Source organism: Monopterus albus, unplaced genomic scaffold, assembly GCF_001952655.1.
Source record: "Monopterus albus unplaced genomic scaffold, M_albus_1.0 scaffold222.1, whole genome shotgun sequence".
Classification (NCBI taxonomy): Eukaryota; Metazoa; Chordata; class Actinopteri; order Synbranchiformes; family Synbranchidae; genus Monopterus; species Monopterus albus.
This window is the reverse complement of record NW_018128102.1, coordinates 510,832-535,011: the sequence shown is the minus strand read 5'-3', so window position 1 is coordinate 535,011 and position 24,180 is coordinate 510,832. Positions and strand designations below refer to the sequence as shown.

General features: G+C 41.2%; 1 protein-coding gene across 1 annotated transcript in view; it reads right to left on the bottom strand.

The window, feature by feature from the left end:
* tnfsf10l (TNF superfamily member 10, like) overlaps positions 1-24,180 on the bottom strand; it is a gene marked incomplete at its 5' end in the record, with an annotated part of 37,758 nt that overhangs the window by 5,462 nt on the left and 8,116 nt on the right. The window contains one exon of the mRNA XM_020619531.1: positions 12,471-12,620. Coding sequence (XP_020475187.1) covers positions 12,471-12,620 — 150 coding nt within the window. The remainder of the gene's footprint in view (positions 1-12,470; positions 12,621-24,180) is intronic.

The following is a 24,180-nucleotide window of genomic DNA, read 5'->3' as shown; positions in this document are numbered from 1 at the left end:
GGGTATAGCAGTTGACACATGGTGGTGTGCTGTGATAGATTCACTCCTGCTCTTAAGTACACTGCTTTTGTTTCCAGTAAATCAGCCTGTACCCTTTAATGCCACAAGCCTCCCAGTTCAAGTTCACTACATGTGTGCACGTAGCTTAAACCGACATTAGGGCACTTTAAGTGAGTGTGCATGTATGGGCTTTAGGGCAGTGTGTAACACCACAAGTCTAAAAGCTCCTTCCAGCTGCAATAACAATGACAATAAGCCCCAAACTCATCTTTCACCCTGTTTAGAGCAACAGACAGACAAGAAATGGTCTGATTTCTTCATGCCACACTGTGTCTGGCCAAAAACATAAGGCATACACTACTACTTTCAAAATCTACACTGCCAAAGTGCGACTAAGGCTAATGGCAAAGTTTTTAACTAAGCAAGAACTTGGTCATAAACTAACGTATTTGGCAAATTAAAACTGAGCAAGAGCAACAATGCCAGAGTGACTGAAAATGGGAGGTCTCAACCTGATCAGATCAATTCTGTTTTAAGGTTTTATTGTCAAATCTGTAGTTCAAAGATCAAAATATATAGCTTTTTTTTTCTAACTGCACAAGTTGCACCAGCCTCTGGTGTGTGTGTGACGTTGTCCTCTTCACAGGGTGAAACTTATTTTATAAAGTTGTGTGTAAAGTGTAAAGGTGAGCAAGTGAAACTGCAATGCCAAAAATCTGAAGTCTGTGGAGGAAAAAGCCAGGGAGTGGAAGATGACTGACGGTTACAAGAACAGAGCAGAAGAGGAATGATGATTTGAAAAAGTAGGGAAAACACCACAGAGTCGTAGTGGACAAGTATGGAGGAAGAGGAGAGTGAAAGAGGGGCGAGTATGCACATGAAGGAATGTTTCTTCTGCAGATTAGCAGTAACTGCAACCCAATACTTCAATATGCTGCACGACCCTGACGGGCCTGGACAGTGTGTGTGTGTGTGTGTGTGTGTGTGTGTGTGTGTGTGTCAGCACACACTGGTTCTCTGAGCTACAGTGACAAACTCTCTTTAACCCTAATCTGGTCCTTGAAGCTGCTCATTCCTTACTAACTGTGCATGTTGTCCAGTTTTGGAGTGTATACAAATGTAACTTTAGTGAAGTTTAGTGGAGCTAAACCACAGCAGCCAGCTGAGTACACTGCACCAAAGATGGAGACACAAATGGCTGATGTAGCACCTTAAAGCTGAATAGATGATTAATAACTAACTCAGACTTTGCTTAAGGCCACATCCCATGTAGATTTGAGTAAAAGGAATGTAAACAGTCTTCATATATTAGCTTTGCTGCTCTTCCTGGTGAGGCTTAGTCCGGGGGGAGCAGTTCTGAATGGAAAACAGGCAGCAGCTTGAGAGTGATAACACCACGCATTAAAATTTTACTGCTGGGTGGTTTAAAGGTCTTTGCATTGTTGGCTTTATTCAACTCAAACACTTCTGCATCAACAACCTGTCTACTTCTACAATGCCCTGTTTTCCTTTGTCACTATCTCTTTTTAAAATCTCCTTGACCCAGACCCATAACTGATGGCTAACCTCACATAATTTCCATGCACATGACTGCACTGATAACCTTTTGTTGTGTAAAGATTTTTCTTTTAAATGATTAACCAAATAACAATTATTCCAGCACATTAGTATTTGAGTTATGCACTGGTATACTGTGAACGCCATGACGCTATCAGTGCTCTTCTTCTATTACATTTCTGACAAAGCAGCTGCTTCAGGGCCTGTTTGCTGCCCATAGTTGTTGATGGACAGTATGTGCCGTCTTGAAACAGTCTCCAAAATGACAAGTGCATTAAACAGGTGCTGCAACGTGATAATCAATGATATTCACTTCACCTGTCAGTGGTCATAATGTTATGGCTGAGAAGTGTATATGTGGGCACCAGCCATTTTAGGACAGGATCTTCCAGTATCGCCCCGGAAAACATTCCCTGAAAGGTTAGCAGGCTCATATGATAGTAGTTTGAGTCATCAGACCAGCTGAGTAAATCTGGGTAGAGCGGAAAAGTAGTATTCATTGTACAGAAGGCATTTCAGCCACAGTGGCCAGAAGGTGATAATGTTATACTTCCTTCACTTGATCAGATGTGAGTAGAGGAGGAAGGCAGAAGAGCAGGGGAGATGTGCCAGACTATTGTTGTCTGCTTGGTGTTTAGGAGGGATTTCCCTCGTGTCTTTCATTTCAGCCAGAGCTCTTCACAGAACTGATCATGTCCGTTTCCATCAGTCCTTTGTTGGATACTGTATTTTTCAGCTGCAGCTTTACTCGGCTCTGACAACACACTTCCCTCCTCTACAATTTAATCCTCATTGTAGCACAGTTAAAGTAGGGTTTTCCTTGCAAACTCAGTTTAAATTAAATCTAAAAATGCCACATCAGAAATTCAAACCTTTTCTCTTGCTTCCCTTAAGCAACTCTGAAAAGCATAATGGGCTAAATGCCTAAAATGTAAGATATATTTCATTGCTCTGAGACAAGTGGACTTGTACATTAACTCTGAGTGATGCAGGCAGTGATTGTGTGTCTAGCACAGTCATCTGACCACTCGGTGCCCAAACAGGAGTCCCTCATCAGCGGTTTATCGTTGAAAAGCAGCGAGGAGGTTTTACGATAGGTAACGCGCCAGTGGCGGACTTGATGCCAGCCTCTGATAACTGACCTGTTTGGTGTGGGAGTTTCCTGCCAGACAAATGTTGTGTACAGTTAAGGAAGCAGTTTACTTCACACACATGAGAAGAGGAGGAGATTGAGATCACCTTGTAATGGTTTCATTTCACTGGTGACAGACAGTGGTTACCAGTGTCACCGTACAGTTTCTCAAACAACGGGACTACAATAAACATGTAACCTGTGCGTTGAGTCCGTTCTTTGTATGTGTAGTTACCTTCCTATATGACTTGGTTTCTTTCTGTATAGCAATAGACAAACACCAAAACTGCAGTCGAGGTAACAGTTTCTTCAGAGCACCCTCTGTCTGTCACCCTTAATCTCTTTCACAACATGGTTTTTACTCTAAGGACACAAACAGGGTGAAACCAGGGCAGGGCTGTTTTACAGCTTCACTCTGCTGTTTCCTGGATTCTGTGTTCAAAGGTTTGTTCTAATACCTGTATGCTTAGGTCATATAAAGGTGTTCCCTTGTGCAGAGCAAAACACAACTCAGTAGAGGACATGTTTCAGGGGTTTTTATTTATTTATTTATTTATTTATTTTAGGTTTTCATCTGAGTTTCTTGTTTTTGGTGTTTTAACTTATGTTGTGCTCATATTACTGATATAGTGATAATCAAGATATTATAGAAGCCCATGTTCAGTGTTAACACCCCTTTAATAAAATTAGGACAAAGTTAAATTGATCAAATTCTTAAAAGAACATGTGCATTATACTGTACATGCTGATTTTATTATCATTAACATTTGTCAGTATGACTGATTTACCAGTATGTAAAAAAAATATTAATAGACAAGGTACTGACACTTATGGTACCTGAACAAACAGAGTGATACAACTGTTTTGTTATTTTATTGTATTTATTTATTGGAGCATTTGCCGTTATATCATATTTATTCATGCCCCACTCTTAACAGAATACTGAGCCATATGAGCATCGGTTCTGATTTCAGATTCTCCTGGATACAGTGTTATGGAAATGTTTATGATGAACCCCATCCAAGTGCTTTCCTCAGTAATACTGTGCATGTGCATGCAATCATTGGCCTCCATGATAAGCTCCTATTTTTAATTACAACCACTTTCCTTGTTTCCACAAGGACCTTGACCTTGTCACGTGATTGACGGGTGTGACAGGGCTGATGTGTAATACAAAACCATTCACAGACCGGGGGGGGCAAAGGTACAAAGTAGTACAGTTTGGCTCTTCTGAAACAGTTTTGGGCCAAACGGTGATGCCTTTAGTGCTCCTGGTGTGAGTCGTACTGTTCACAGTGCAAACATTTACAGATCAGGGTGGTCGGATCTGAACTGACTGTGTTTTGGATCATTCTGCATGCTGAGATAGGTTTTAGTTTACAATGCCTTTGTTGCAGCTCAACTCTGTCAAGTGTTCAAGATAAGTGTTCTAATGCAATAAAAACCCAGATTTATCTTCCATTGACTTGTCTTAATGTTTCCATTGTCCAGTGACCCCGCCCATCTGGTACATCTGGCAGGTCAAAACAAATACTGTGATTCAGTTTGGTCCAGACTTGCCTGTCTGTGGTTCACAGTAAATCATCTCCAAAGACTACAGCTTTCTTTGAAAAGAATAAAACAAAAAAAGGCCCTGAAGAAATATGTTAGAGAAACAAATTGGAGTCTTTCCAAGTTTGCAAGGTGGTGAGCCTCAAACACTTATTGTTTAGACTGTCAAAAAGAACCCGTCTATCAAATGTACAGTGTGGTTTTAGGCTCAGTGATGACTTCATGTGAATTACGTGTTTGCTCTTTTATCTCACAGCTGTGTTTATGCCAACTTTTCCATCTTATTTTTCATCCTCACAGCAGAGGCAAACTGTGGTCCAGGGAGGCAGGGCACATGTAGGGAATGGTTATAAATACAATACGATAAGTCTGAGCCAAGGAGACAGTGTGGTCAGGAGACGATACTCGACACGAACACAACAATTTAAGGAATCGCAGAAGCTCTTCCAGTAGCCAGGGATGGACTGGGTGGGGGGGCTTATTTTTCACTAGAAAGAAACTGGACAAAAACATCCTTGACTGTGGTTACGAAACCATGACTTCATCAAACATGGCAAAAAATGTCACATTTTCAAGGTTGCAGCAAAAGCTACAGTTTAAAAGGCCTTATAAGAGACAACAGTGTCGAGCTTTAAGCTGAAGCTACAAGCTGAAGAGCCAAAAATGTTCACATTGTTTCCACAAGGTTTTACACCATTATAAATATTTATTGGAGCAGAGGTCCAATAAATATCCTGAGGTGATAAAACCACTGATAAAAGAAAAGAAATCAATAAAATCTAGGGTAGGAACAAAACAGTGAAGCTTTTAACATCATCTTGGTTAATAGAGAACATGTCAAAACTCATTAAAATAACTTCAGCTCAGATTTGACATTCTATTAAAGTCGCACCACGGATTTTAAATGTGCATCTTCATGACTTGTTTGCTAACAGGACAGTTTAAATTCACACAGGTTATTTAAAAGACGCGTACTAACCATCTGCAAACTATTCCTTTTTTGTGGAGGCGTTTATACTTGGACAGGAGAAGTTAAATGACAGAGGATGACGACACACAGCTAAGAAGCTTCAGCTCTCTGCTCCCTCAGAGGTTAGCACCATTGAGACATCGTGGTTTTTGTCAATAAGACAGCTTGTAGCATCGATACCGAGAAGCTGAAATTCAGTGTTATTCCCCTTCAGCAGTTTGAGCCGAGTGTGTTGCAACGCGCTGGCATCCGCTATTGCTCATACATGTATCATCAAGTTTCATAAAATGGAATAAAAAAATCTTGGCTCCTTTATTTTCCTGTTTTCCACTTGTCCTTCCCTTCCCTCACTGAGAGTATGGTTTTTGCTGATCATCAGTTTGATCAGTGATGCAAATATTTGACCTTGTTTATGGGGCTTAACTTGCAATTTGAAAGTTAATCGGTGCACATGGTCCAATAACACAATTCTTATGAGCTAAATACTCATCAGTTTGTTCAAGGCTGTGTTGTTTTCTAGGGGGAAAAAAAGGCTTTGCATGCAAATCTGTAATAATAAAAGGCTTTCAGATGTTTGGCAGCACTGATCAGTGAGATAAATGTCAAAGAGTCAAAGTCAATATGAGAACCTGAGAGGGAACAATAAATCTCCTAACCCACTGACTGGCAGTGCCTGGCTTCTCTCGGTACATCTAATCTCTCCTGTACTTGTACCAAAATACTTTATACTTTAATACTTTAAATTCCTGTTGATGTGACCAGAGGTGGAAAGTAACTAGGCACATTTATTCAAGTACTGTACTTAAATACAATTTTGCTGCATCTATATTTTCATTGTTACTTCACATGTCCACTGTATTTCAGAGAAAGGACGTTGTACTCTTTACTGTTTATTAGATTTTAGTTGCTTTTTCAGAATAAGCTTAGTTAAATAAAATACGGTATTTGTCTCAGCGGGCTTTAAACAGGAGTTTGAGTAGTTCAAATTAAAGTTCAATGGGAATACTGGGAGCTTTACTATGAGAATGTACTGTGTTTATAGTGTGACATTATACAAGTGAACACATTGTTCATCTGACCAGAGTCTTCTGCTTCGGGGAAATTCCCCAAATATTACGAGTCTGGAGTTGAGTGTTTTGTGACACGACTGAAGTGTCTTCTGGCTTAAACGTTAAAGAAACAACCAACTTGATTATCACAGTGAAGGAGCTGGGATGTAAAAATGGAGGAGTTTGAGGAGTCGATTCTGGACAGGAATTTGGACTTGGGGATGAATGGAAGACGGAGGGTGGATGATGTCAGACAGAGGTCTTTTGTGCTTGTGTATCAGCTGGAAATCACCAACACTGCAGCCCTCCACCCCTCTCTCTCTGTGTGTGTGTGTGTGTGTGTGTGTACAGAGCATGTCAGTGAATGGCATTTGTTTTTCAATAGCTAACTGCTGAGCAGGACAAGATAAGGAAGTGCTGCTCAGAAGCAAACCTGTTTCTTTGGCATAAAAACAAAACCAAGAGGTTGTCACTCTAAATAACCATTCTGCTATGGTTTAGTGGTGTCTTCCTCTGTCTCTTCATCAATATTCCAGAGTGAGATGACCACCTTTTGACTTTCTTTTTTGGATAATTTATAAAGTTTGGGGTTATCACAGGTGAATGAATGAAGGAAAGGTAATTAAAACTACATTCTGCCATGTTTTATGAATGTCACAGTTGTAACTAATATGACGGACTAAATAAAGGCTTCTTAATACATATTGTCTCCTTGCTCTGCCTAAGAGCAGTCTTATGAATTAATGCAGTTTCAAGTGACACACACTGGGTCATTGCACACTTGTTATACAGACTGGAAAAAGTAGCGGGGTGTGCTGAATCTAAGGAGCAAACATGGTAAGATATCAGTGTTTCTGGAGCTTTGCTGCTGGTCAGCTCCAGGAAGTAGAACAGTCATTTAGTCTCTCGTGGTGCTTTGAGTCATCACGCGGTGAAGCCTGTCTAGACGCTGCATATGAGACGCTTTTGTACAGTGTCACAAATGTGGATGGGACCGTCGTTTTTAATAAGGATAGAAATGAAACGAAGCATGAGACAGTAAAATAATCTATGGTCAAAGGTTTTAGTAACGGCAGTGATGCTGGCTGACTGCTGGCCATTCATCAGTTTAAGTTTATATTAAACAATTGTTCATGGCTTTTAAAGGTGATTTAAAGATTATTTTGGCATCACAGTCTTGCCTGCTGATCTCATGAGTTTTCAGACCCTCATAAAGATAATGAAATGTGCATGCTGGATGATAGATGTTGTTATATGCATTAAAGTGCAACAAAATATACTGTGGCACAAAAAGCCCTTAAACCAGCTTCAAAAAGCAATTTAACACCGAATTGCTATCTGAAGGCTCAAACCAAGCCTGCTGTGTGTCTGTCCACACCCTGACCACTGATGTCAAAACAGCTGTTTTGCATCAGCTGCCAAAAGCCAAGTATGTCGCTATGACATCACTGCTTTGAAACGGAGCAGATTTAGAGATTCAGTACCAACAATATGTCTGCGTTAGACAAAGAGAGGCCAGTGGAGCTTTGTTTCTTTACAGAAACTGACCTTTGGTTAGAAGTAATTCACCACAGCACTTTTTTTTAGTATTCTTATGTCATTTTTATAATGATATTTTTCCCAGTTTAAGATTTAATCTTTGTGCACTTGTTAGGCTCAGTGAGCGCAGATGTTACAGTGGGGACAACGGGGTAGAAGAGTGAAGGAAAGTTAATTCAGCTTCCACTCGGACTGAGAGGTTAAGATTCCAGTAGTTGGGCACGCATGCCGTCCTCAGTCCTCCTGTACTATACCCTGCCCCTCTTCCTTTCCCCTGCTGAAATGTAGAAACAAAAATAAGCAGACTACTTGTTCTTTGTGTTGGATTAGCTAGACCCCAGGCTAGCTTGAAGTGTCTTCAAGCTGTTCGACTTGTTAATGAAATGGTCCAAAATGAATGGCTTCCTAAAGGGGAATAAATTTAATTGAAAAAAAAACTATAAGTAAATCATGTGTTGGATGATTCACGTGGGCGTCAAACAAACCTTACTTGGACCCCATTGTGAAGATTTTTCTTTCTTTTCACTAGCTCACCATATTTTTTTGCTCTTTCTCATTTTTCTCTGGCAGCACCTTTATTTTCTTCTTCCTGTCTTCGCCTCCACATCTCTCATCTCCCCCTTTTTATTTGTTCCTGTCCAGCTGGGGTTGTTAGTTTCTTTCCTTCTCATTCGTACATGGTTTCCATTATTCCTCCCTTCTATTTCTCCAGTTTGCCTTCATTTTGTCTGACCTCTGACCTGAACGTCTTTCAGTACCCTCCCATCAGCGACTGAAATTTCTGCATATTCGGCACCATCTTCACCAACACCGCTACCATGACCATTATCTTCGTCTGCCATGTCATCAGTCATCGCTCACTCACTCACTGCTTCCATTAAATACAGTTTGTATGCATGTGTGCGCCGCAGTACAGCCGGCACACATTCTAGATGATAAACTACTGCCAAAAGTGTTCTAATGCTTCCCTTTTTCATCTTCCATCCTTTTCTCTTCATCTCATCCTTAATACTCTTTTGTTTTCCCAATAGCTGCTTGTCGATTTGTAAAAGCGACATAACCAGTTAGACGGATTGAATCCAAACCACATAGTTGATCAGTGAACCAAAGCCAGGCATCTGTTTTGGGCTTACTGGACTGTCGGTTTTGAGCCAAAGATCAGGCAAAAAGTTGTTTTGAATTCTGAATCTTATTAGTGTAGAGCTAGGTTTATTGCAGATTGTATGTAGTTAAACCTTATTTATGATATAATCCAAAATCAGTAACAGTGTTTGTTTTTTGCCTTTCGACTTAAACACACACTTTCATGATACTGCCAGCATTGAGAACTTCCCCCCCAAGTACTAGAAGTTTAAAATATTTTAATGAGTTACAGAAGAGCCCCTTTGCACACCACCAGCTAGCTGTAGCCACAGGCCTTTACAATTAGCTGTGGTTGGACTTGACCTATATTTGTCAATAGGGTTTCTATCAGCTTAACATCAGTCTCCTTATTGATACCGCATTAAGGCTCTGATTGCTAAACATTATAAAGTTGATGCAAATCAAACTGTGTTTAGTTTCCAGCCGTAGTGTTCATCTGTTTGCACTTTAAAGGATCTGTATAGATTGTCGCCGTGGTTAAAATCTGGATCTCCTGTCTTTTCACTGAATATTTTTAGAAGGAAAGAGAGCGCGTCTTTGGTCTGCCAGCTCAGTCTAACCTTTTCATTTTGGTTTTTCACCTCAATTCCTCTTCTAAGAACCTTAATCTGGTGTTGTAAGGTGACAAAGGACAGCACGGCGTTGGCTTACAAAGTGGGCTAGAAAGAAAAGTGATCATCAAACAGCTTTTCACAGGTAACAGTGCGGCCACGGTGTTGAAATGTTAACCACCCAGCAGCTCTGCTGGGGCAGAGAGGGGTTAAAATGCCTCGACTGACGTCAGTTTGCCCTTTTTGCCTGCCCTTTTCAAACTGTGATAGTTGTAAGTGAATGGATATGGAAAGTGCTGACATGGAAAGTAATAGAATTTGGTTTAGCTCAAAATTGTCTGCATGTGTGAATGTTTGGAAATGAGTCATATGTAAATTTGTTTGGATGTGTCACTAGGAACTGCATGCCTTTTCTGAATAACACAGTTACAATGGAAAACCCCCTCTAGACATTCCTGTTCCTGTCCACTGAGGAGCACAGGGGCATGGAGCAGCACTCTCCGATTGTATCATACAAGCAGAGCAGAGAGAAAAGGGGCGAGGAGGTGAAAAGTAAAAAACAGAAAGGTGCACTTAAAATAAACGGACAAGGGAGGCTTAAACAAAAGGCAGACAGTGTGTGTGTGTGTGTGTGTGTGTGGAGGTGGTAGGAACTGAGGGGGATGGCGATATGCTGCTGGAAGTGTCCAGACACTCGGACTAAGTGGAAAAAGTCCTTTAGATGTGTCTGCAAGGAGATGACTTATCAATGGAGAGCCTTGTGGACTCATGGATGGCTGTGCGTGAGGGAGCAGCAGGGGATTCCTGAACCACAGCTTCCCAGAGTCAGGGTTGTTTTCATGCTGATTCAACATATGTACTGAGAGTAGTCTGACCTTAGTGTGTGTCAACATGCAACTAGTTTACTTATTGCAGGAGTGTATGGGAACAGAAATGTGCTTACTTGTGTTTTATTCATGCATGTTTATCAATGTGTGAGCAGTTCTTAGCCATGTGACTCCCAAGTTTGGACGAGCAACAGTGTATACCTAAGCTACTGATAATAGTGGGTTTTGTGTCTAAAAACTCATAAGTAATGTATATTTCCCTCCATATACACATACATCAGGACCAGTTTGGGGTTTAGTGTCTTGCTCAGGGACACAGACACGTAGATGGGGGAGCTGGTACAAAATTTAGCAATCGGTCTAATCTCCTCTTTCTCATAGTCTGTTTGATCCAGCAAAGGAATGCAGGGGTGTACGAACCTGTGATGTCTAAATAATATAGTTCCTGGGTGGGAATTATAAAAAATGACTATACATAACTCGTATATGGGATATAAGACTATGTATAATGATGCCGGATAACCCTCCTAAATCTAAAACAATTTACACTACAGTTCTTTCTTTGTGTTACAGGGGCCATGTGCTCCATTTGTGTGGCTTAACCACATGTTTTGGGTGTTCTGGTCTGTGTCACTGGGACATGACATACTGTATGCAGTATGTCTTGGTTCTCCTTGTTGGTGGTGGTGATTATTTTCAAACTGTTTGCCGCTTTTATGCTGGTTTCCCTGACGATCTCCTTCAGTCTGCTGGCCTGTTATTTATGTTGCAAGCCTCAAGTTTCACAGAGAGGTTAAAAGTTGGTGCTAGTTCATCTCTGTGGGTGACAGGATCCCCCAGGTGGGTTATAATGATGACTGGGGATAAAAACCACCATTTCTATGGAAAAAACTAAATTTGGAATCACAGTTCAAGTAGTAAAAGCTATAGTGGCGCTATCTAAAAAGTCATTATTAGTCAAGGTTTGTTTCAAGATCTCTACAAAGAAGGCACAACTCAAGTGTTTACCCATTTACTTGCTATTTTTGGACCTACCCACTAAATTAAAAATAGCAGCAGATAAAACTCTCCATCACGTTTACTGGTGGCAGGGCTGAATGTTTATTGAAGTGAAACAACATGAAGCATGTTTGCTTAGGATTCGCTCAAGACATATTTATGGCACCAACTGGCTGAGGTGACTCAGCCAGCCACCTGTATTTGTGTGAACTGTATTTGACTGACGTCTGGCACAGGACCATCAAGGCATCAGATTTAAAGGTAAGGCAAATAGTAGTCGGGCAGGTTTAACACAAACACTGGGCATGCATACAAAAGCAGGCAAATGTGCATGCACCCACACACCACAGGGCTAGAAAAACCTTGGCAGGTCTTTGTGTGTGTAAACATGTTCATAAATACACCCAGAGGCACAGTACGGTCTCATGAAAAGTCAGTGTTCACAAATCTAAAGAGCAAAACAGACTCTGGTATTAATAATAAGGAATGAGGATGCACAGGTACACACGGGCTCCAGTCGTAAACGATATATATATATATAATTTTTGTGATACATTAACCTCCTGAACCAGAATGTTATGTTCATACACACCCTATGCCTCCTATTCGGCAGCAAATTCCATCTCTTTTGGACAGGTAATGAGGTCAGGATTGCTATACCTTCACTAAACCAACACTACCACCACTGCCTCTGCACAGATGCTACATTTAAACAAAAGAAGCCAAATGAGAAAACAAGTTGAGCAGCCAGCTGAAACACAGCAGTGTCAAACTGACGAGGTGTCTGACTCTCAGTTCCAATACTCTTTACTAATAATGTTTTCCTTCCACTCCATTCATTATGGGTTTATTGTGAGGGGCTGACACTGAGTGATGACAACTGATAATATGCACATGTGCAGAAAAGTGAGACATTTTAAAAAAATAAAGAACACACAGGAATCCCAGTGCAACCTTTGACAGTATGTCACATGGTCAAATATTGGAAAAAAATGGAGTCTAGTATCACATATGGAAGTGGCCCGGATCAGATTTGAAAAATAGCTAATTGTTCTCACATCTATGAAGAGGTCAGCTCTGAGTCACTTGGATGTGAGCAGGTAATGTGAACGTAGCTGTACTGTGTTCCCTTTGAGTGTCCGTGGTTCTTACCTTGGAGATGTATGCTTTGATGCCTTCTGCCAGTTTGATGCAGGGCTCTCCAAAGAGCTGGGCCAGCTGGTCTGGGATGTCCTGGTCCTTATCCAGAGCATTCAGTAAACTCAGGCACCTCAGCTCCTCTGTTACACCCTGGCTACGCACCTATAGGTCAAACATACAGAGCATGAAAAATTAGCAGGCGCAGGTATAAGCTATTCTGCCTTTTACAGAAATCAATGACCGTATATTAATCAATTATTGATTTTGCTCTTTAATATCTATCAGCTCCCATAAGTCAGTACAGATGTTTTGTTTTTATTGCCCTCACAGGACATAGAGCTGCATCCTTTCTTCCTGATGCTCAGTCAAACCAGTCATCCCCTGGTGTGTGTCCCTCTCTCTGCAGCTCTCACATATGCTACACTTTCAGTGCACCAACTCATTTTACAGTCTGTTTCCTCTTGCAACTGTTCTTGTCTGTTTCAGGTTCTTATCCTTTTTCTTTATCAAGATGCACCCATTTGTCTTTTCTTGATATGTTTAGTTGATTGCAGCTATACTGCAGTTGGTGCACTTTTTCCTAAATGTGTTTAAACTCTTGAAGCGTAACTGTCCTTGGGGTACATTGAGTCACTTGTACAAACAAAGATAATGCTGTGGAGTTATATGAAACCTCAGGAACAAAGACCAGAACAGCTTGATGCCTAACGTAACTCAAATACTTTGGCGCAGCTGGCTGGATCTCTTACTGTAGCTAAAACACAGCTTCTTATGTAACACTAAATACATGCATGATACTAAAGGCTTTCTCCTGGAGTGAACTGAACTCAGAGCGCACACACATCCGTATGAAGGCATTTGCATCTTGGGGGTGGAGGGGAAGTTTTTCCCCTTTTGCTATGCCTGCTATTCGGCAGCAAATTCCATCTCTAAAGTGTTAGGTCATTTTGGACAGAATGGGTCGAATAAGACAACATTGGGAACTGGAATACACAGTGAGGTTTTTACTACAGAGTAATGTGTGTACCCTTCAGGGAGGCTGTCAGCGTCATGGTCTGAAAGCCCTGCTAATGGCTCTGTAACAAGCTCTGATGAGGAGCGAGAGATTACACTACACTCCTTCACCCTTTCTCTCTTCTCCACCCGAACTGTGCTTTATTACTTTCTGCCTTCTCTCTTTCATTCCCTTTCTTTCTCAGTCCCTTTTCTTCTCTGTGATACTGTTCATGTTGATGCATGATCTCCCTGTTCCTAGAGGTGAAAGCAACTAGTCTGTGTAAATTAGATTAAACAAAGCAGGGAGAATGGAGCGCTTAATGATAATCATTTCTATTGGCAAAGTGTGTTATACAAAGAAGGAATTTGTCTCCGGTGCAGAACTGAGGGCTGCCTCATTTGCGGTGCTGACACACACACCAATGGTGGTGCTGTCTCTGCAAGACGCTGCTCTGGCCATCAGGAACAACTTAGGGTTCAGTGTTTTGCCCAAGGGCATTTCAACATGTGGACTCGGGGGAATGGGAGTCAAACTGCTAACCTTTCAGCTGGGGGACGGCCGCTCAACCTCCTGAGCCAAAGCCACCTCTACGTGAAAGACTAAAAGAATAGAGCCACATCTAATCAGTCACCATGTTGCCCAGTCTTGAAACGTATGACCTATGCCTGTTATGTGCCGTTCGCACCTGTCAGTGAGCGAACGAGAAAGAGGCGGACCCAGGTAGCCGACTTTGATGCAAGCAGTGATTTATTATGTACAGTGATGATGAAAGTAACAATACACAGAGGGAAATAGTACGTAGTCCTGTCGATGAGTAGTAGCCGGGTGTTTGACCAACAGCAGGAGGCGAGGAGATGGAGAGCTGGGTCGAGCTGTGTAGGCTGGGTCACTCCTGGGCTGGTCAACGGTGATGGTGGCTACTGAAGGTAGAGACAGAGAGATGAAGGCAATAGTGGAAAAAGATAGGCGACTGTGCATTGACCTGCCTGGGAGGAGAGAGTGGAGTCACGGTCTGGAGGAACAGTCCATGGGGAGAACACAAAACAGTAGCTGGCTAGGGGATAAATATATACAAAAAAACGAAAGAGCATGGAGAAAAAATGGCCTAGAGACGAAAACGAACTGGCAAGTAACTGAGGAGTGAAACCGGGTAATATAGTGAGCAACCTAATCAAGTGCAGCTGGTGATAAGGGAGTGAGGAACAGGTGAACGTGATAAGAGTAATGGGGCAAGAGACAGTAGGAAAGGTGAGGGAGGTCAGAGCGGCCGAGCAAACCTGACAATGCCTTTCATGGTTTCACGTGTCTAGTCGAGAACAAATCATGAGTCTATTACATACATGTCATTGTTCCATTCGGTTCACAATCTGGTTACAAGTTGGTCTCTTGATTTAGGTCCATGCTGGCGACATGATGTCAGGGATGCCTTGATGGAATTTTTCAAAATTTAGCGTGTCTACTTGGACTCGAAGATGAACTGATTAGGTTTTAGTGGTCAAAGGTCAAAGTCAGTGACCTCACATCTGGCCCATTCCTGTGAATTTGACTGATTGGCGAGAGGCATAAAACTGCAAAGCGGTAATTCTAGTTTAGTATTGTGATAAAAGAAAAGGAAGCAGACCAAATCATCATAGATCATCTGCAAATGATCGGGACGCATCCCAACCAAAGCTGTTGACAGTGAAGTCGGGGCAGAGACAGTTTGTCTGTTGTGAGGGAGCGTGTGATGACAGCTACAGGCAGAAGTATTGGGGAGGTTCACACATGCATAAGTGGATTTGAGCTTTCAGATTTCAAAAACAAATGGAGTGAAAGTAGGCTTCGTTTCTTCCTGGTGCCTCTGACAAAACACACTCCCTTTTTTGGTGGTTCTGGTTGAAGGATTAATTGTTATTGAGGAGTATCTTTGTATATGAGATTAGACTTTACAGGGCATGCATCTGTGTGTGTGCCTACAGGTCTCTGTGCTTTGCGCATGCTTGTACACACAAGTGTGCCCATTTAATTTCTATAGTGTCAGTAGGGAGTGTTTGATCAACTGTGGGAAACAGTCTTGTCCATGTTAGTGAAGAGATAAAGCTCCTAAACACTGCTGCACTGAGCCAAAGACAAGATTAGAACAAAACGCAATGCTCCATTAGTCTGTGGGGCAGAGGCCAGAGGCTAAACCAAGCTATGCAGAGAACCATCAGCATGTTGATGTAACGTCTTTTCTCTAGGTTTAAACCGCACGAGGAAACTTGTCCCTGAGAACGTAAGAACGTCTTTACCAGAATCTCATGCACCATGTTTCCAGTTCTTTCAGTTGTCTTTGAGCCCACCTTTCAAGCTGCTGCTGTTTTGTATTTTGCTCCTAACGTTAGGTTTTGCATTGCCTCTGCTGTGCAGGCTTTCTGCCCATATTGTTAGTAGTCATCTGAAATAAGGCAAACCAACATCATCTCTCGCATCACAAAAGCAACATGGCCGATAATTTAAAGGACAAGCATGAAACCTTGACCTGCTTGTGGCACTACAGTATCACCAAATCATCTATGGAATGTCAATATCCGGGCCAAATTTCCTGCCACTTCCTGGTCTAACAATTCAATAAGATTCAGGTCTTGTGGGGTTAATCACCCTTTTTCTTATTATACTTTTTTATACTGCTTTAAAAAAAAACAAGCTTTCTCTTTCTCAGCAGTTATTTTTACTTTCAGTAGAAATGTTATGGCTCTCCTCCACACGGGCGTCTGGTTCTAAATGTAAGTCAGTACCACCACTAACAAAGTCAAGCTGGTTCTTACTCCTTCCAAGTTTGGTTTTGCTACATGATCTTTTCAGTTATTTTTCATCTACTTTTCTGATCCTACCCACCCCTGTGAGCCAAACCTTGCAGCTCCATTGGCTTGGTTTAGATGTGCAAGTAGTTTTCTTCTGTTAGGTCCTCCTGTCATTGATTTTCTCAGTTTTTCCCTTTACTCTGCTTGCATCATAACAATATCCTTTGCTCCTTTTGAAGCCAGCAAACTCATGCGATTTTTATCAGTTATCTGCTGTCCTTATTCAGTTTTTTCTGTCTAGCTGTGGGAGATCAGAAAGGAAACCATGAGAGGTTCTGCAGGCCAGTAGAGACATGCATGCCTTTAGACATGAGGGACTCTGCCTCTGCAACATTACCATGCCCTGAGAGCATGCAACTGGAACTGCTTCACAGATTTTAGAGATGAATAGAAGACTCCCCCTGCTCTGCCAAATCCAAATCCTCTTTGCCAAATCCCCAAACTGCAAAACTGGCCCCATTAGCTATTGTTTCAAGAGCCAAGAGCGGGTTACACCCCAGGGATTCAATATTAATAAATCAATACAGTGACGGGAGATCAGTCTTGGCTCTTATAATTGTAAAACCTCATGTCTTCTTGTGTTTTAATAGAAATTGCATCTGACAATGACTTGATTGATCACTTTTAATTTCCAAACAAAGGATAAGGGGACTCCCATAATCTGTTTTGCAGTTGTTGTTGCTCCTATATTGAGACATATGCACTCATCTCATATTTCCTATTTTGGAAAAAAAGCAAACACTGAAGTTCTGAACCCTGTGCACTTGTCCGCTGTGTGGCATATTTTTGCAGTGTGTTGACATAGATGATTTGTCTTTTCTTTGGCACTTGAGCAGTAAGTCCATTGAGTAGCCAGTCCCAGACTAACACATGTTAAAATCACTGGAAATGCACACTGCTGTGTTAAACTAGGTTGAATAGCGAATGTATAATCTTGGCTCAGATGTAAACAGAAAACAGGAGTGGGTAAGAGGATCTGTAAATATGATTTTCAGTGGACGTTCCCAGTGACATACTATGTTTGGTCGGGACACCAACTCAGAAAAAGGACACACAGGTTTAGACTCAATTTCAATGTATCTGATTCAATCATTTCTGTATTTATGTTTGTTCATTGCACCCTCAGGCAGCTGTTTTCAGAGGTCTTGGAGGTGGAACAGCTGGACAAAAGAATGAGTTAGCATTGGCAGATGTGACAATTCCAATAGGCTGATTATCATTGCCTCCCACAAAGACTGTTCCAAAAACTACTCGTATACTTCCTGATGTGATCTGATCCCTGATCTGATTGTGGTTACACTTAACCAGCTAATAGGGCTGTACAATTTTCTGGTTAAAATACAAATCACTTTTCTTTTTTTAGACTCGGAATTGAACGCACTGTATTGTTTAAAAACCAGGATTAAAGTTAGAAGTGTCACAAATAGTGGTGTAACAAATGAAAGAAGAGAGCTGAGAGAGAAGTGAAGCTGTGCACAGCCTTTTTCTTTTGTTACACATCTCTTTGTGGCATTTTTAGTGTGAGCAACCAAGTCAAACCCTATCATGATCTGGAATTATGCATCAGATTTTAGGTGGTATTGTATTCCCTTTGCCTTCCAGACTCACCCCACGGAGCGATGAACACACCTGATGCCTGACATGGTGTTTTTTTTAAAGGAAAGATCTCTGTCCTCCTGCTTGTGTTAACATCATTTAATAGTATTTCATTGGAGCAGATCAGGGTATTTTATTAAATGATAAAATTGGGTATATAAAATTCTGTAGTATGATGCAGGAAAATATAGTTCAGTGTCTGCTGCACATTTACATCCTTCAAATCTGTTTTTCTTCTTCTGAAATGCAACTGCACAGCTGCTAAAGCTAAAATAAAGTGTTTCTCAGACTGTCAGGGTGTTATTTTGGGAGGCTGATCATGAACTTTAAGAATTTATAGCTATCTATTGTTGTACAGATACAAGAGCCAAATGGGGATAGTCCCTGTAGAACTGCTTTTGGAAATCCTCATCACTACAACATGAGGGAACGTGCACAGATTTGCACATTTTTGTATCTAGAGTATATGCTTTTTACCCTACCACAGCCAGAAGACATGGGATCTGTCATGGCTGGCCATATTAAACTGGGAGACTGGGAGGAAGGGTCCAGGCTGACAGAGCTCCTGTGATCCTGATGCCGACTCTCTCAGGAAGCTACAAACAATGCTTCACTGTTCCCTCCCTCTAGTGAGCACGTGTGTGTGTGTGAGTGCATGTAATGTACATACTTATTACGTGCATGTGTGTGTGTGTGTGTGTGTTGCCTGGCCAGGGTGTGTATGTGCAATAGAGTCGCTGTGTGTGTTTAGCCAACCCTCACCGGACACCAAACCCTGAAAAGAATATCTCAGAGGGCCACTTGGAAACCCAGCTACAATTTGGAGCTTGTGTGTGTGTGTGTGTGTGTGTGTGTGTGTGTGTGTGCGCGCGCATATGCTAGTCCGGGAGTTCCTTGGCAGTCCAAGAATCTCATTTGAAGGGATTAGGAAGAGGAGAATGCTGCCACGTAACTGAAATCCAGCCAGCCAGAGGTCTGGACGTGGTGTGTGTGTGTGTGTGTGTGTGTGTGTGTGTGTGTGTGTGTGTGTGCTGGGGAGAAGAGGGAGAGAGAGAATTGGCTACACTTCAATTTACTTTCTTTGCTTTATAATGAAACAGACAAGATGGAGAGCAGGGTGAAATAACAGCTGAGAGACCTTGTTAGCAGTGACACTGCACATAAATAAATGGAGTGTATGTGTGTGTGTGTGTGTGTGTGTGTGTGTGTGTGTGTGTGTGTGTGTGTGTGTGTGTGCTGGGGAGAAGAGGGAGAGAGAGAATTGGCTACACTTCAATTTACTTTCTTTGCTTTATAATGAAACAGACAAGATGGAGAGCAGGGTGAAATAACAGCTGAGAGACCTTGTTAGCAGTGACACTGCACATAAATCACTGTACCCAAACACAGAGGCAAGAAGACACAAGTGCAGATGTAAAATAAAGCACACTGAGTGTACAGCACAGTGGAAGCAGCTCCATCATGTTGAGTTACACCCCTGCTGTGTAAACTATGGCACATGCATTATGCACTTGAAGTAATAACATGAGAAAAAAGCAAGGGCTTTAGGTGGAACTGGCAGCCATACGCAAGGATATGTAGAAACTATCGGGCTGATATGTGATATGTCTTCAGGGAGAAAAGTAATAAACTAAATGGTAAAGACAGAAAAGAAAGACTATTGTTTTGACTGAGGTTTAATGTCTTGGCAAGGGTTGTAACAAACCATTGTTCTCATTATCAATGAATCGAATTATTTCTTGATTCATAAACTAATCATTTAATCTATAAATATTGAAAAAGCTCAAATTTACAATTGCTCAAAGCCAAAGCTTTGTTTTCAGCTGAAAGCTCAAAGTAATTTAATTTACTGTCAAAGAAAGCAGCCCATGCTTATACTTGAGAACCAGAAAATATTGTTCATGCTTGCAGAGCTATGATCCACTCTTATGTGTTTGGAGGCCTGGTCAAAACACATGCTGAACTCATTTAGAGATGGTTGTATAGTCATAAGACTCGCGTATTGTATTTACAATGTGGTGGGTGTTGATTTATGAACTTTGCACTTCAGGAACAGTATCTTGACTGTTACGTTGCAACTTTGGCAGGTCAGCTTGGCTCCTTATTTGTTCTCTGTCTTCTGTAAAAACTGTCCCAAAGCAACCGTTTAAAACTCTGTGTGTGTGGCTAAACCAGGAGAATCATGTTTGCCTTAACAAGCTTGCTGTATTTGTGTGTCATGTCATTTTATGATTTTTTTATTTTATTTGCTGGTGCATGTGTTTATGTAACTGCTATTAAATGTGTGTATGGGGTTATATCCATGATTTATGGTATTTAGAGTGCATGCATGTGTGTGTCTTTCTTCCCCTCTTTGTCATTCCTTCGGGTCTTCCATGTATTTGGCAGACAGCCAAGGTGGTGCCAACACTGAGGTACATGTTAAAGGTGTCTGATTCAGTTTTAATAAACAACAGCTTTGTCAGCAATTCATGCCAAACACTTTTTGCTACAAAGCATTTGCCTGTCAGCCACACACAAAGGTATTTACAAGTGCAAAAATAAAGGACATTTCAATTATGAACAGTGAATAAACTGAGTTTCTGCCTCACTCCACGGTGCAGGCCAAGTTTTTGTCTGCAGTGAGAAGATGCACACTTTGGTCCGTGAGGCTCCATGACTCATACAGAACAGCTTTCAGGGGAGTATTTGCATAAATCTGAGCCAAAGGCACGATCCATTAGAGGATTGGGGAATAGAAACCACTAACATGGGTTCATGTAACCACATGCGTCCTGGCCTTGCCACACATGCCAGCTTCAGTAAAAGACAAGCGAGTCAGACATTTTAAATAAAGAGATCGGATTTTGAAAAAGTGCTTTTGTTCTACATACTGACATTGGCCTCAAATCCAAACATATGCTTAGTGTGCTGCTCTGGACAGTCAGTATACGTAGGCTATATAAAACTGACACTGTGATTCAAAGGGCTTTGGAAATACAACCTCACATCACCGCTCACGATGAAACATGAGGAGTTCCTAACATTGGCCTAAACGTGATTAAAAACCACCAAAGCTGATCCTCAACTTCCGAACTCTACCTCCTCTTTCTCTTCTCAATGGCTCACTTGTTTTTCCATGAAATACCAGTCATCAAGGAATGCACGTTTGGTCTTGGTAAATGTCCTCACATAACAACAGCAGGTGCTTTAAAATAATAAAATGAGTTGGCTTTGTCAAGGTCAAGACAGTGAGTTAAAAGCAGGCTTCTACTTTATTTCTTCTGCACAGATCGGCACTAAGGGATCATTAAGATCTCATGAGTGCAGTAAAACTTCAACCACAGATTGCTTTTCTTTGACAACCACTGATTTTATGTTACAAATTAAACAAAAATGTGAAGAAGACTATACAGTATGCATGATCAGGGGCCTTTACTTGATCAGTCTACCTTAGAATTTAGAAGAGCTCTCCATTTCCACTGAGATTTGCAAGTATGTTTTATTTATCTAAATTAATTTCTAGTATCAGATCTAGATGTTGCTGTCAAACTGTTTCCACACACACAGAAGGGACAAACTGAAGTAGGAAAAAACCAAGAAATCAGTCACTAATAAGAATCAAATGAAGTCTGAGGAGTTAGAATTCAACATGCTTTCTGTGTAGTGAAGTCTTCAAAGTGTCCTGTTTCTGTTAAATCACAGCAAACAAGCCGTATTCTCTACGGTATTCAACAGTGAGCTTCAGCTAATAATTCTTACTCTCCTGTATAGACATGAAAACGCTTAATATGGTCCACACATGCTTTCCCCACTCACCCAATTTTGAAATTAATCCAGAAGATTGTATGTTTCTGCTTAGAGACAATAATGACATCATCGGCAGGCGTTACTTCCTTTGTGTCCTGTGCAGCATGTGTTTGTGTGTGTGGGTGTACTGCTTTTGTTTGTAATGAATACCGTGATCTACTCAGCATGTGTTTTTAAGCCTTGGTATGTTCTTACAGGTCAATCTTTGACCCGCGAACTGCAATGCAAATCTGTGGATGCACCCTTGTGTTTGTGCATCCATGCACTTGTCTGTAAGTGTCTGCGATCGTAACAATGTAACTCCACAGCAAAGCAGCAGATTACCACTCCCAGCCTTTGTCATAACTGCTACGACCTCTCTGTCTCTTTTGCTGTTTTGGAAATCATCCAATTTAAATAAAGACAGGGTGGACCTGCAGATATCTGGACTTTCTTTGTCCCTGAAAACAATTGCGAATGTTGCTGTTTAGTTAAAAAGAGCCAAAAAGATTAGCTGTGATACAGATACGGAGTGTGGGAGTGTGAGCTGCGTTATCTAGAGACTGAGAAATTAACAGTCACCATAAAGTTTCTGTCTCATTCCATGGGTTAAGTTTCTGGTTCTCGTCATCTGGCCAAGAACGGGGAAGAGAAAAAGAAAAGAAAAGAGGGAGGATGTAAAGATGAGCACGAATAGGTCAGGACTTTCCAGTTTCTCAGCCACCTGTGCTCACGCTCCAGGCGACTGGGTTGACATGACGGAGACAAGAAGAGACAATTAAAAGAAAGCAAAGGAGCTGTGATCAGAAACTACATCTTCAGGGGTCTGTTTAAAAGAAAGCAAAGTAAATGTGCATTTAGGTGAGCCAATCGTTTCCAAACCCCCTAATAAGTGACTGGCATTCAGTGAGTTATAGTAAACTGAGGGCCAAAGAGGAGCTGCATTTCTTAATCTACTTGGACCCGATTATTATAATGTGATCTGTCTGGAAATGTGGCCTTGGGACACAACTAGCAATTGCTAATGGGTGCAAAGGCTGCTATGTGACAACCAGTCTAAATTATGCAAACAGATGGTGATCATTTATAGTCCTGGTTTATAATTTTACCAAAAGTAAAGTAACTGTAGTTCTGATGAGACCGAACATCTACTTCAGCAGGTCTGTTTCAAATTCAAGACTGTTTTCCATGACTGAATGATGTAGGTAAGGTTGTATTTGGGCTCATAAAACTAAAGGGCAGTTCTGTCTAAAGCGTACACAGTGATGCTGATAAAATTATGTTAAGTGAAGCAGCTGAGGTCGCCGTGCTGCTGTGGGGTCCCATATTGTAGGTGCGTGTGGGTGGGCAGGTCCAGCATGGGTGGGCATGTGAGTGTAAATATATTGCTGTGTGCGAGGTGCTGAGTCAGTATGACTCAAGTGATTTGGGGCTTTAAAAGTGTTATTGTGGCAGCTCAAACTGTAGCTGATCTCTGTGTTCTCCGGTGGGGTCCAGACACCACCACAGCACTGAAAAGGCAAGGACAGTGAGCACTCTGAGTGACTGAAAAGGATCAAAAGAGACTAAAAACACCAAATGCTAAATGGGGCACTTATTTTTCATGTCATTCTCAACATGGTTTTATGAAAACAGTCAGACTAGAAGTAAGAAAGCAAAAATAACAAGTCTTTTCATTATTTTAATAAAAGTTGAGCTGGCATCACAGAGAGGAAGGTCCAGTGACATCACTCCTGTGTGTGTGTGTGTGTGTGTGTGTGTGTGTGTGTTTTCATGCTTGCTGCCTGTTTAGCTGCTGTTCAGGCAGATAATTATTTGGTGGTGTCATCAGTTACTGTAATAAACACAGTGTTGACTTCTGGGAATGTTCAAGCTCACTACACAACATTCTCCCTGCTCCTTTGGGGTTAAACAGCAAAGTGTATTTATTAATATTATTTGTTAGCTTGACTGAGTAGTTTTAGCTTATAACTGGCTACATTTGTGACTGTTATGTAAAAATAACACTAACACAAACATTTTTATTTTTACAATTAATCACATTTGCTAAAAAACAATGCACATATATATGTAAAATGCATCTTATTCTGTCATTCGGCTGCATTTTTCATATGTGCCTCCCTTAGGTTCAGTACAGTTTACGTTATGATCATGTATAGCCGGTTCTTGGGTTTTTCCTTATCTTTGTAGAGTGTTTTTATTTTAACAAACTTGTTTTGATATCTGTAAGCTCGTGAACCGGCCACTTTATTTAAATAAACCTTGACAGTTGAGGCAAAAAAAAAAAAAAAAATCTACCGAGGTAAACTGCACTTTTACGAACAGTTTAAACATTTATTAGATATGCCAATATAACAGATAAAGCCAAAATGACCACATGGGAACTTGGCGAGACGTCAAGAGTTTCTGCTGTTGTGATTTTCTTTGTTTGATTAAAGAGTGAGAGGTTATCACTGGCTGTTGCTGTTGCTGTGAGTAATCCCAAGGCTCCAAATCCAGGAAATAGAAACTGAAGGTTCAGATTTTTTGCTGAGAATTT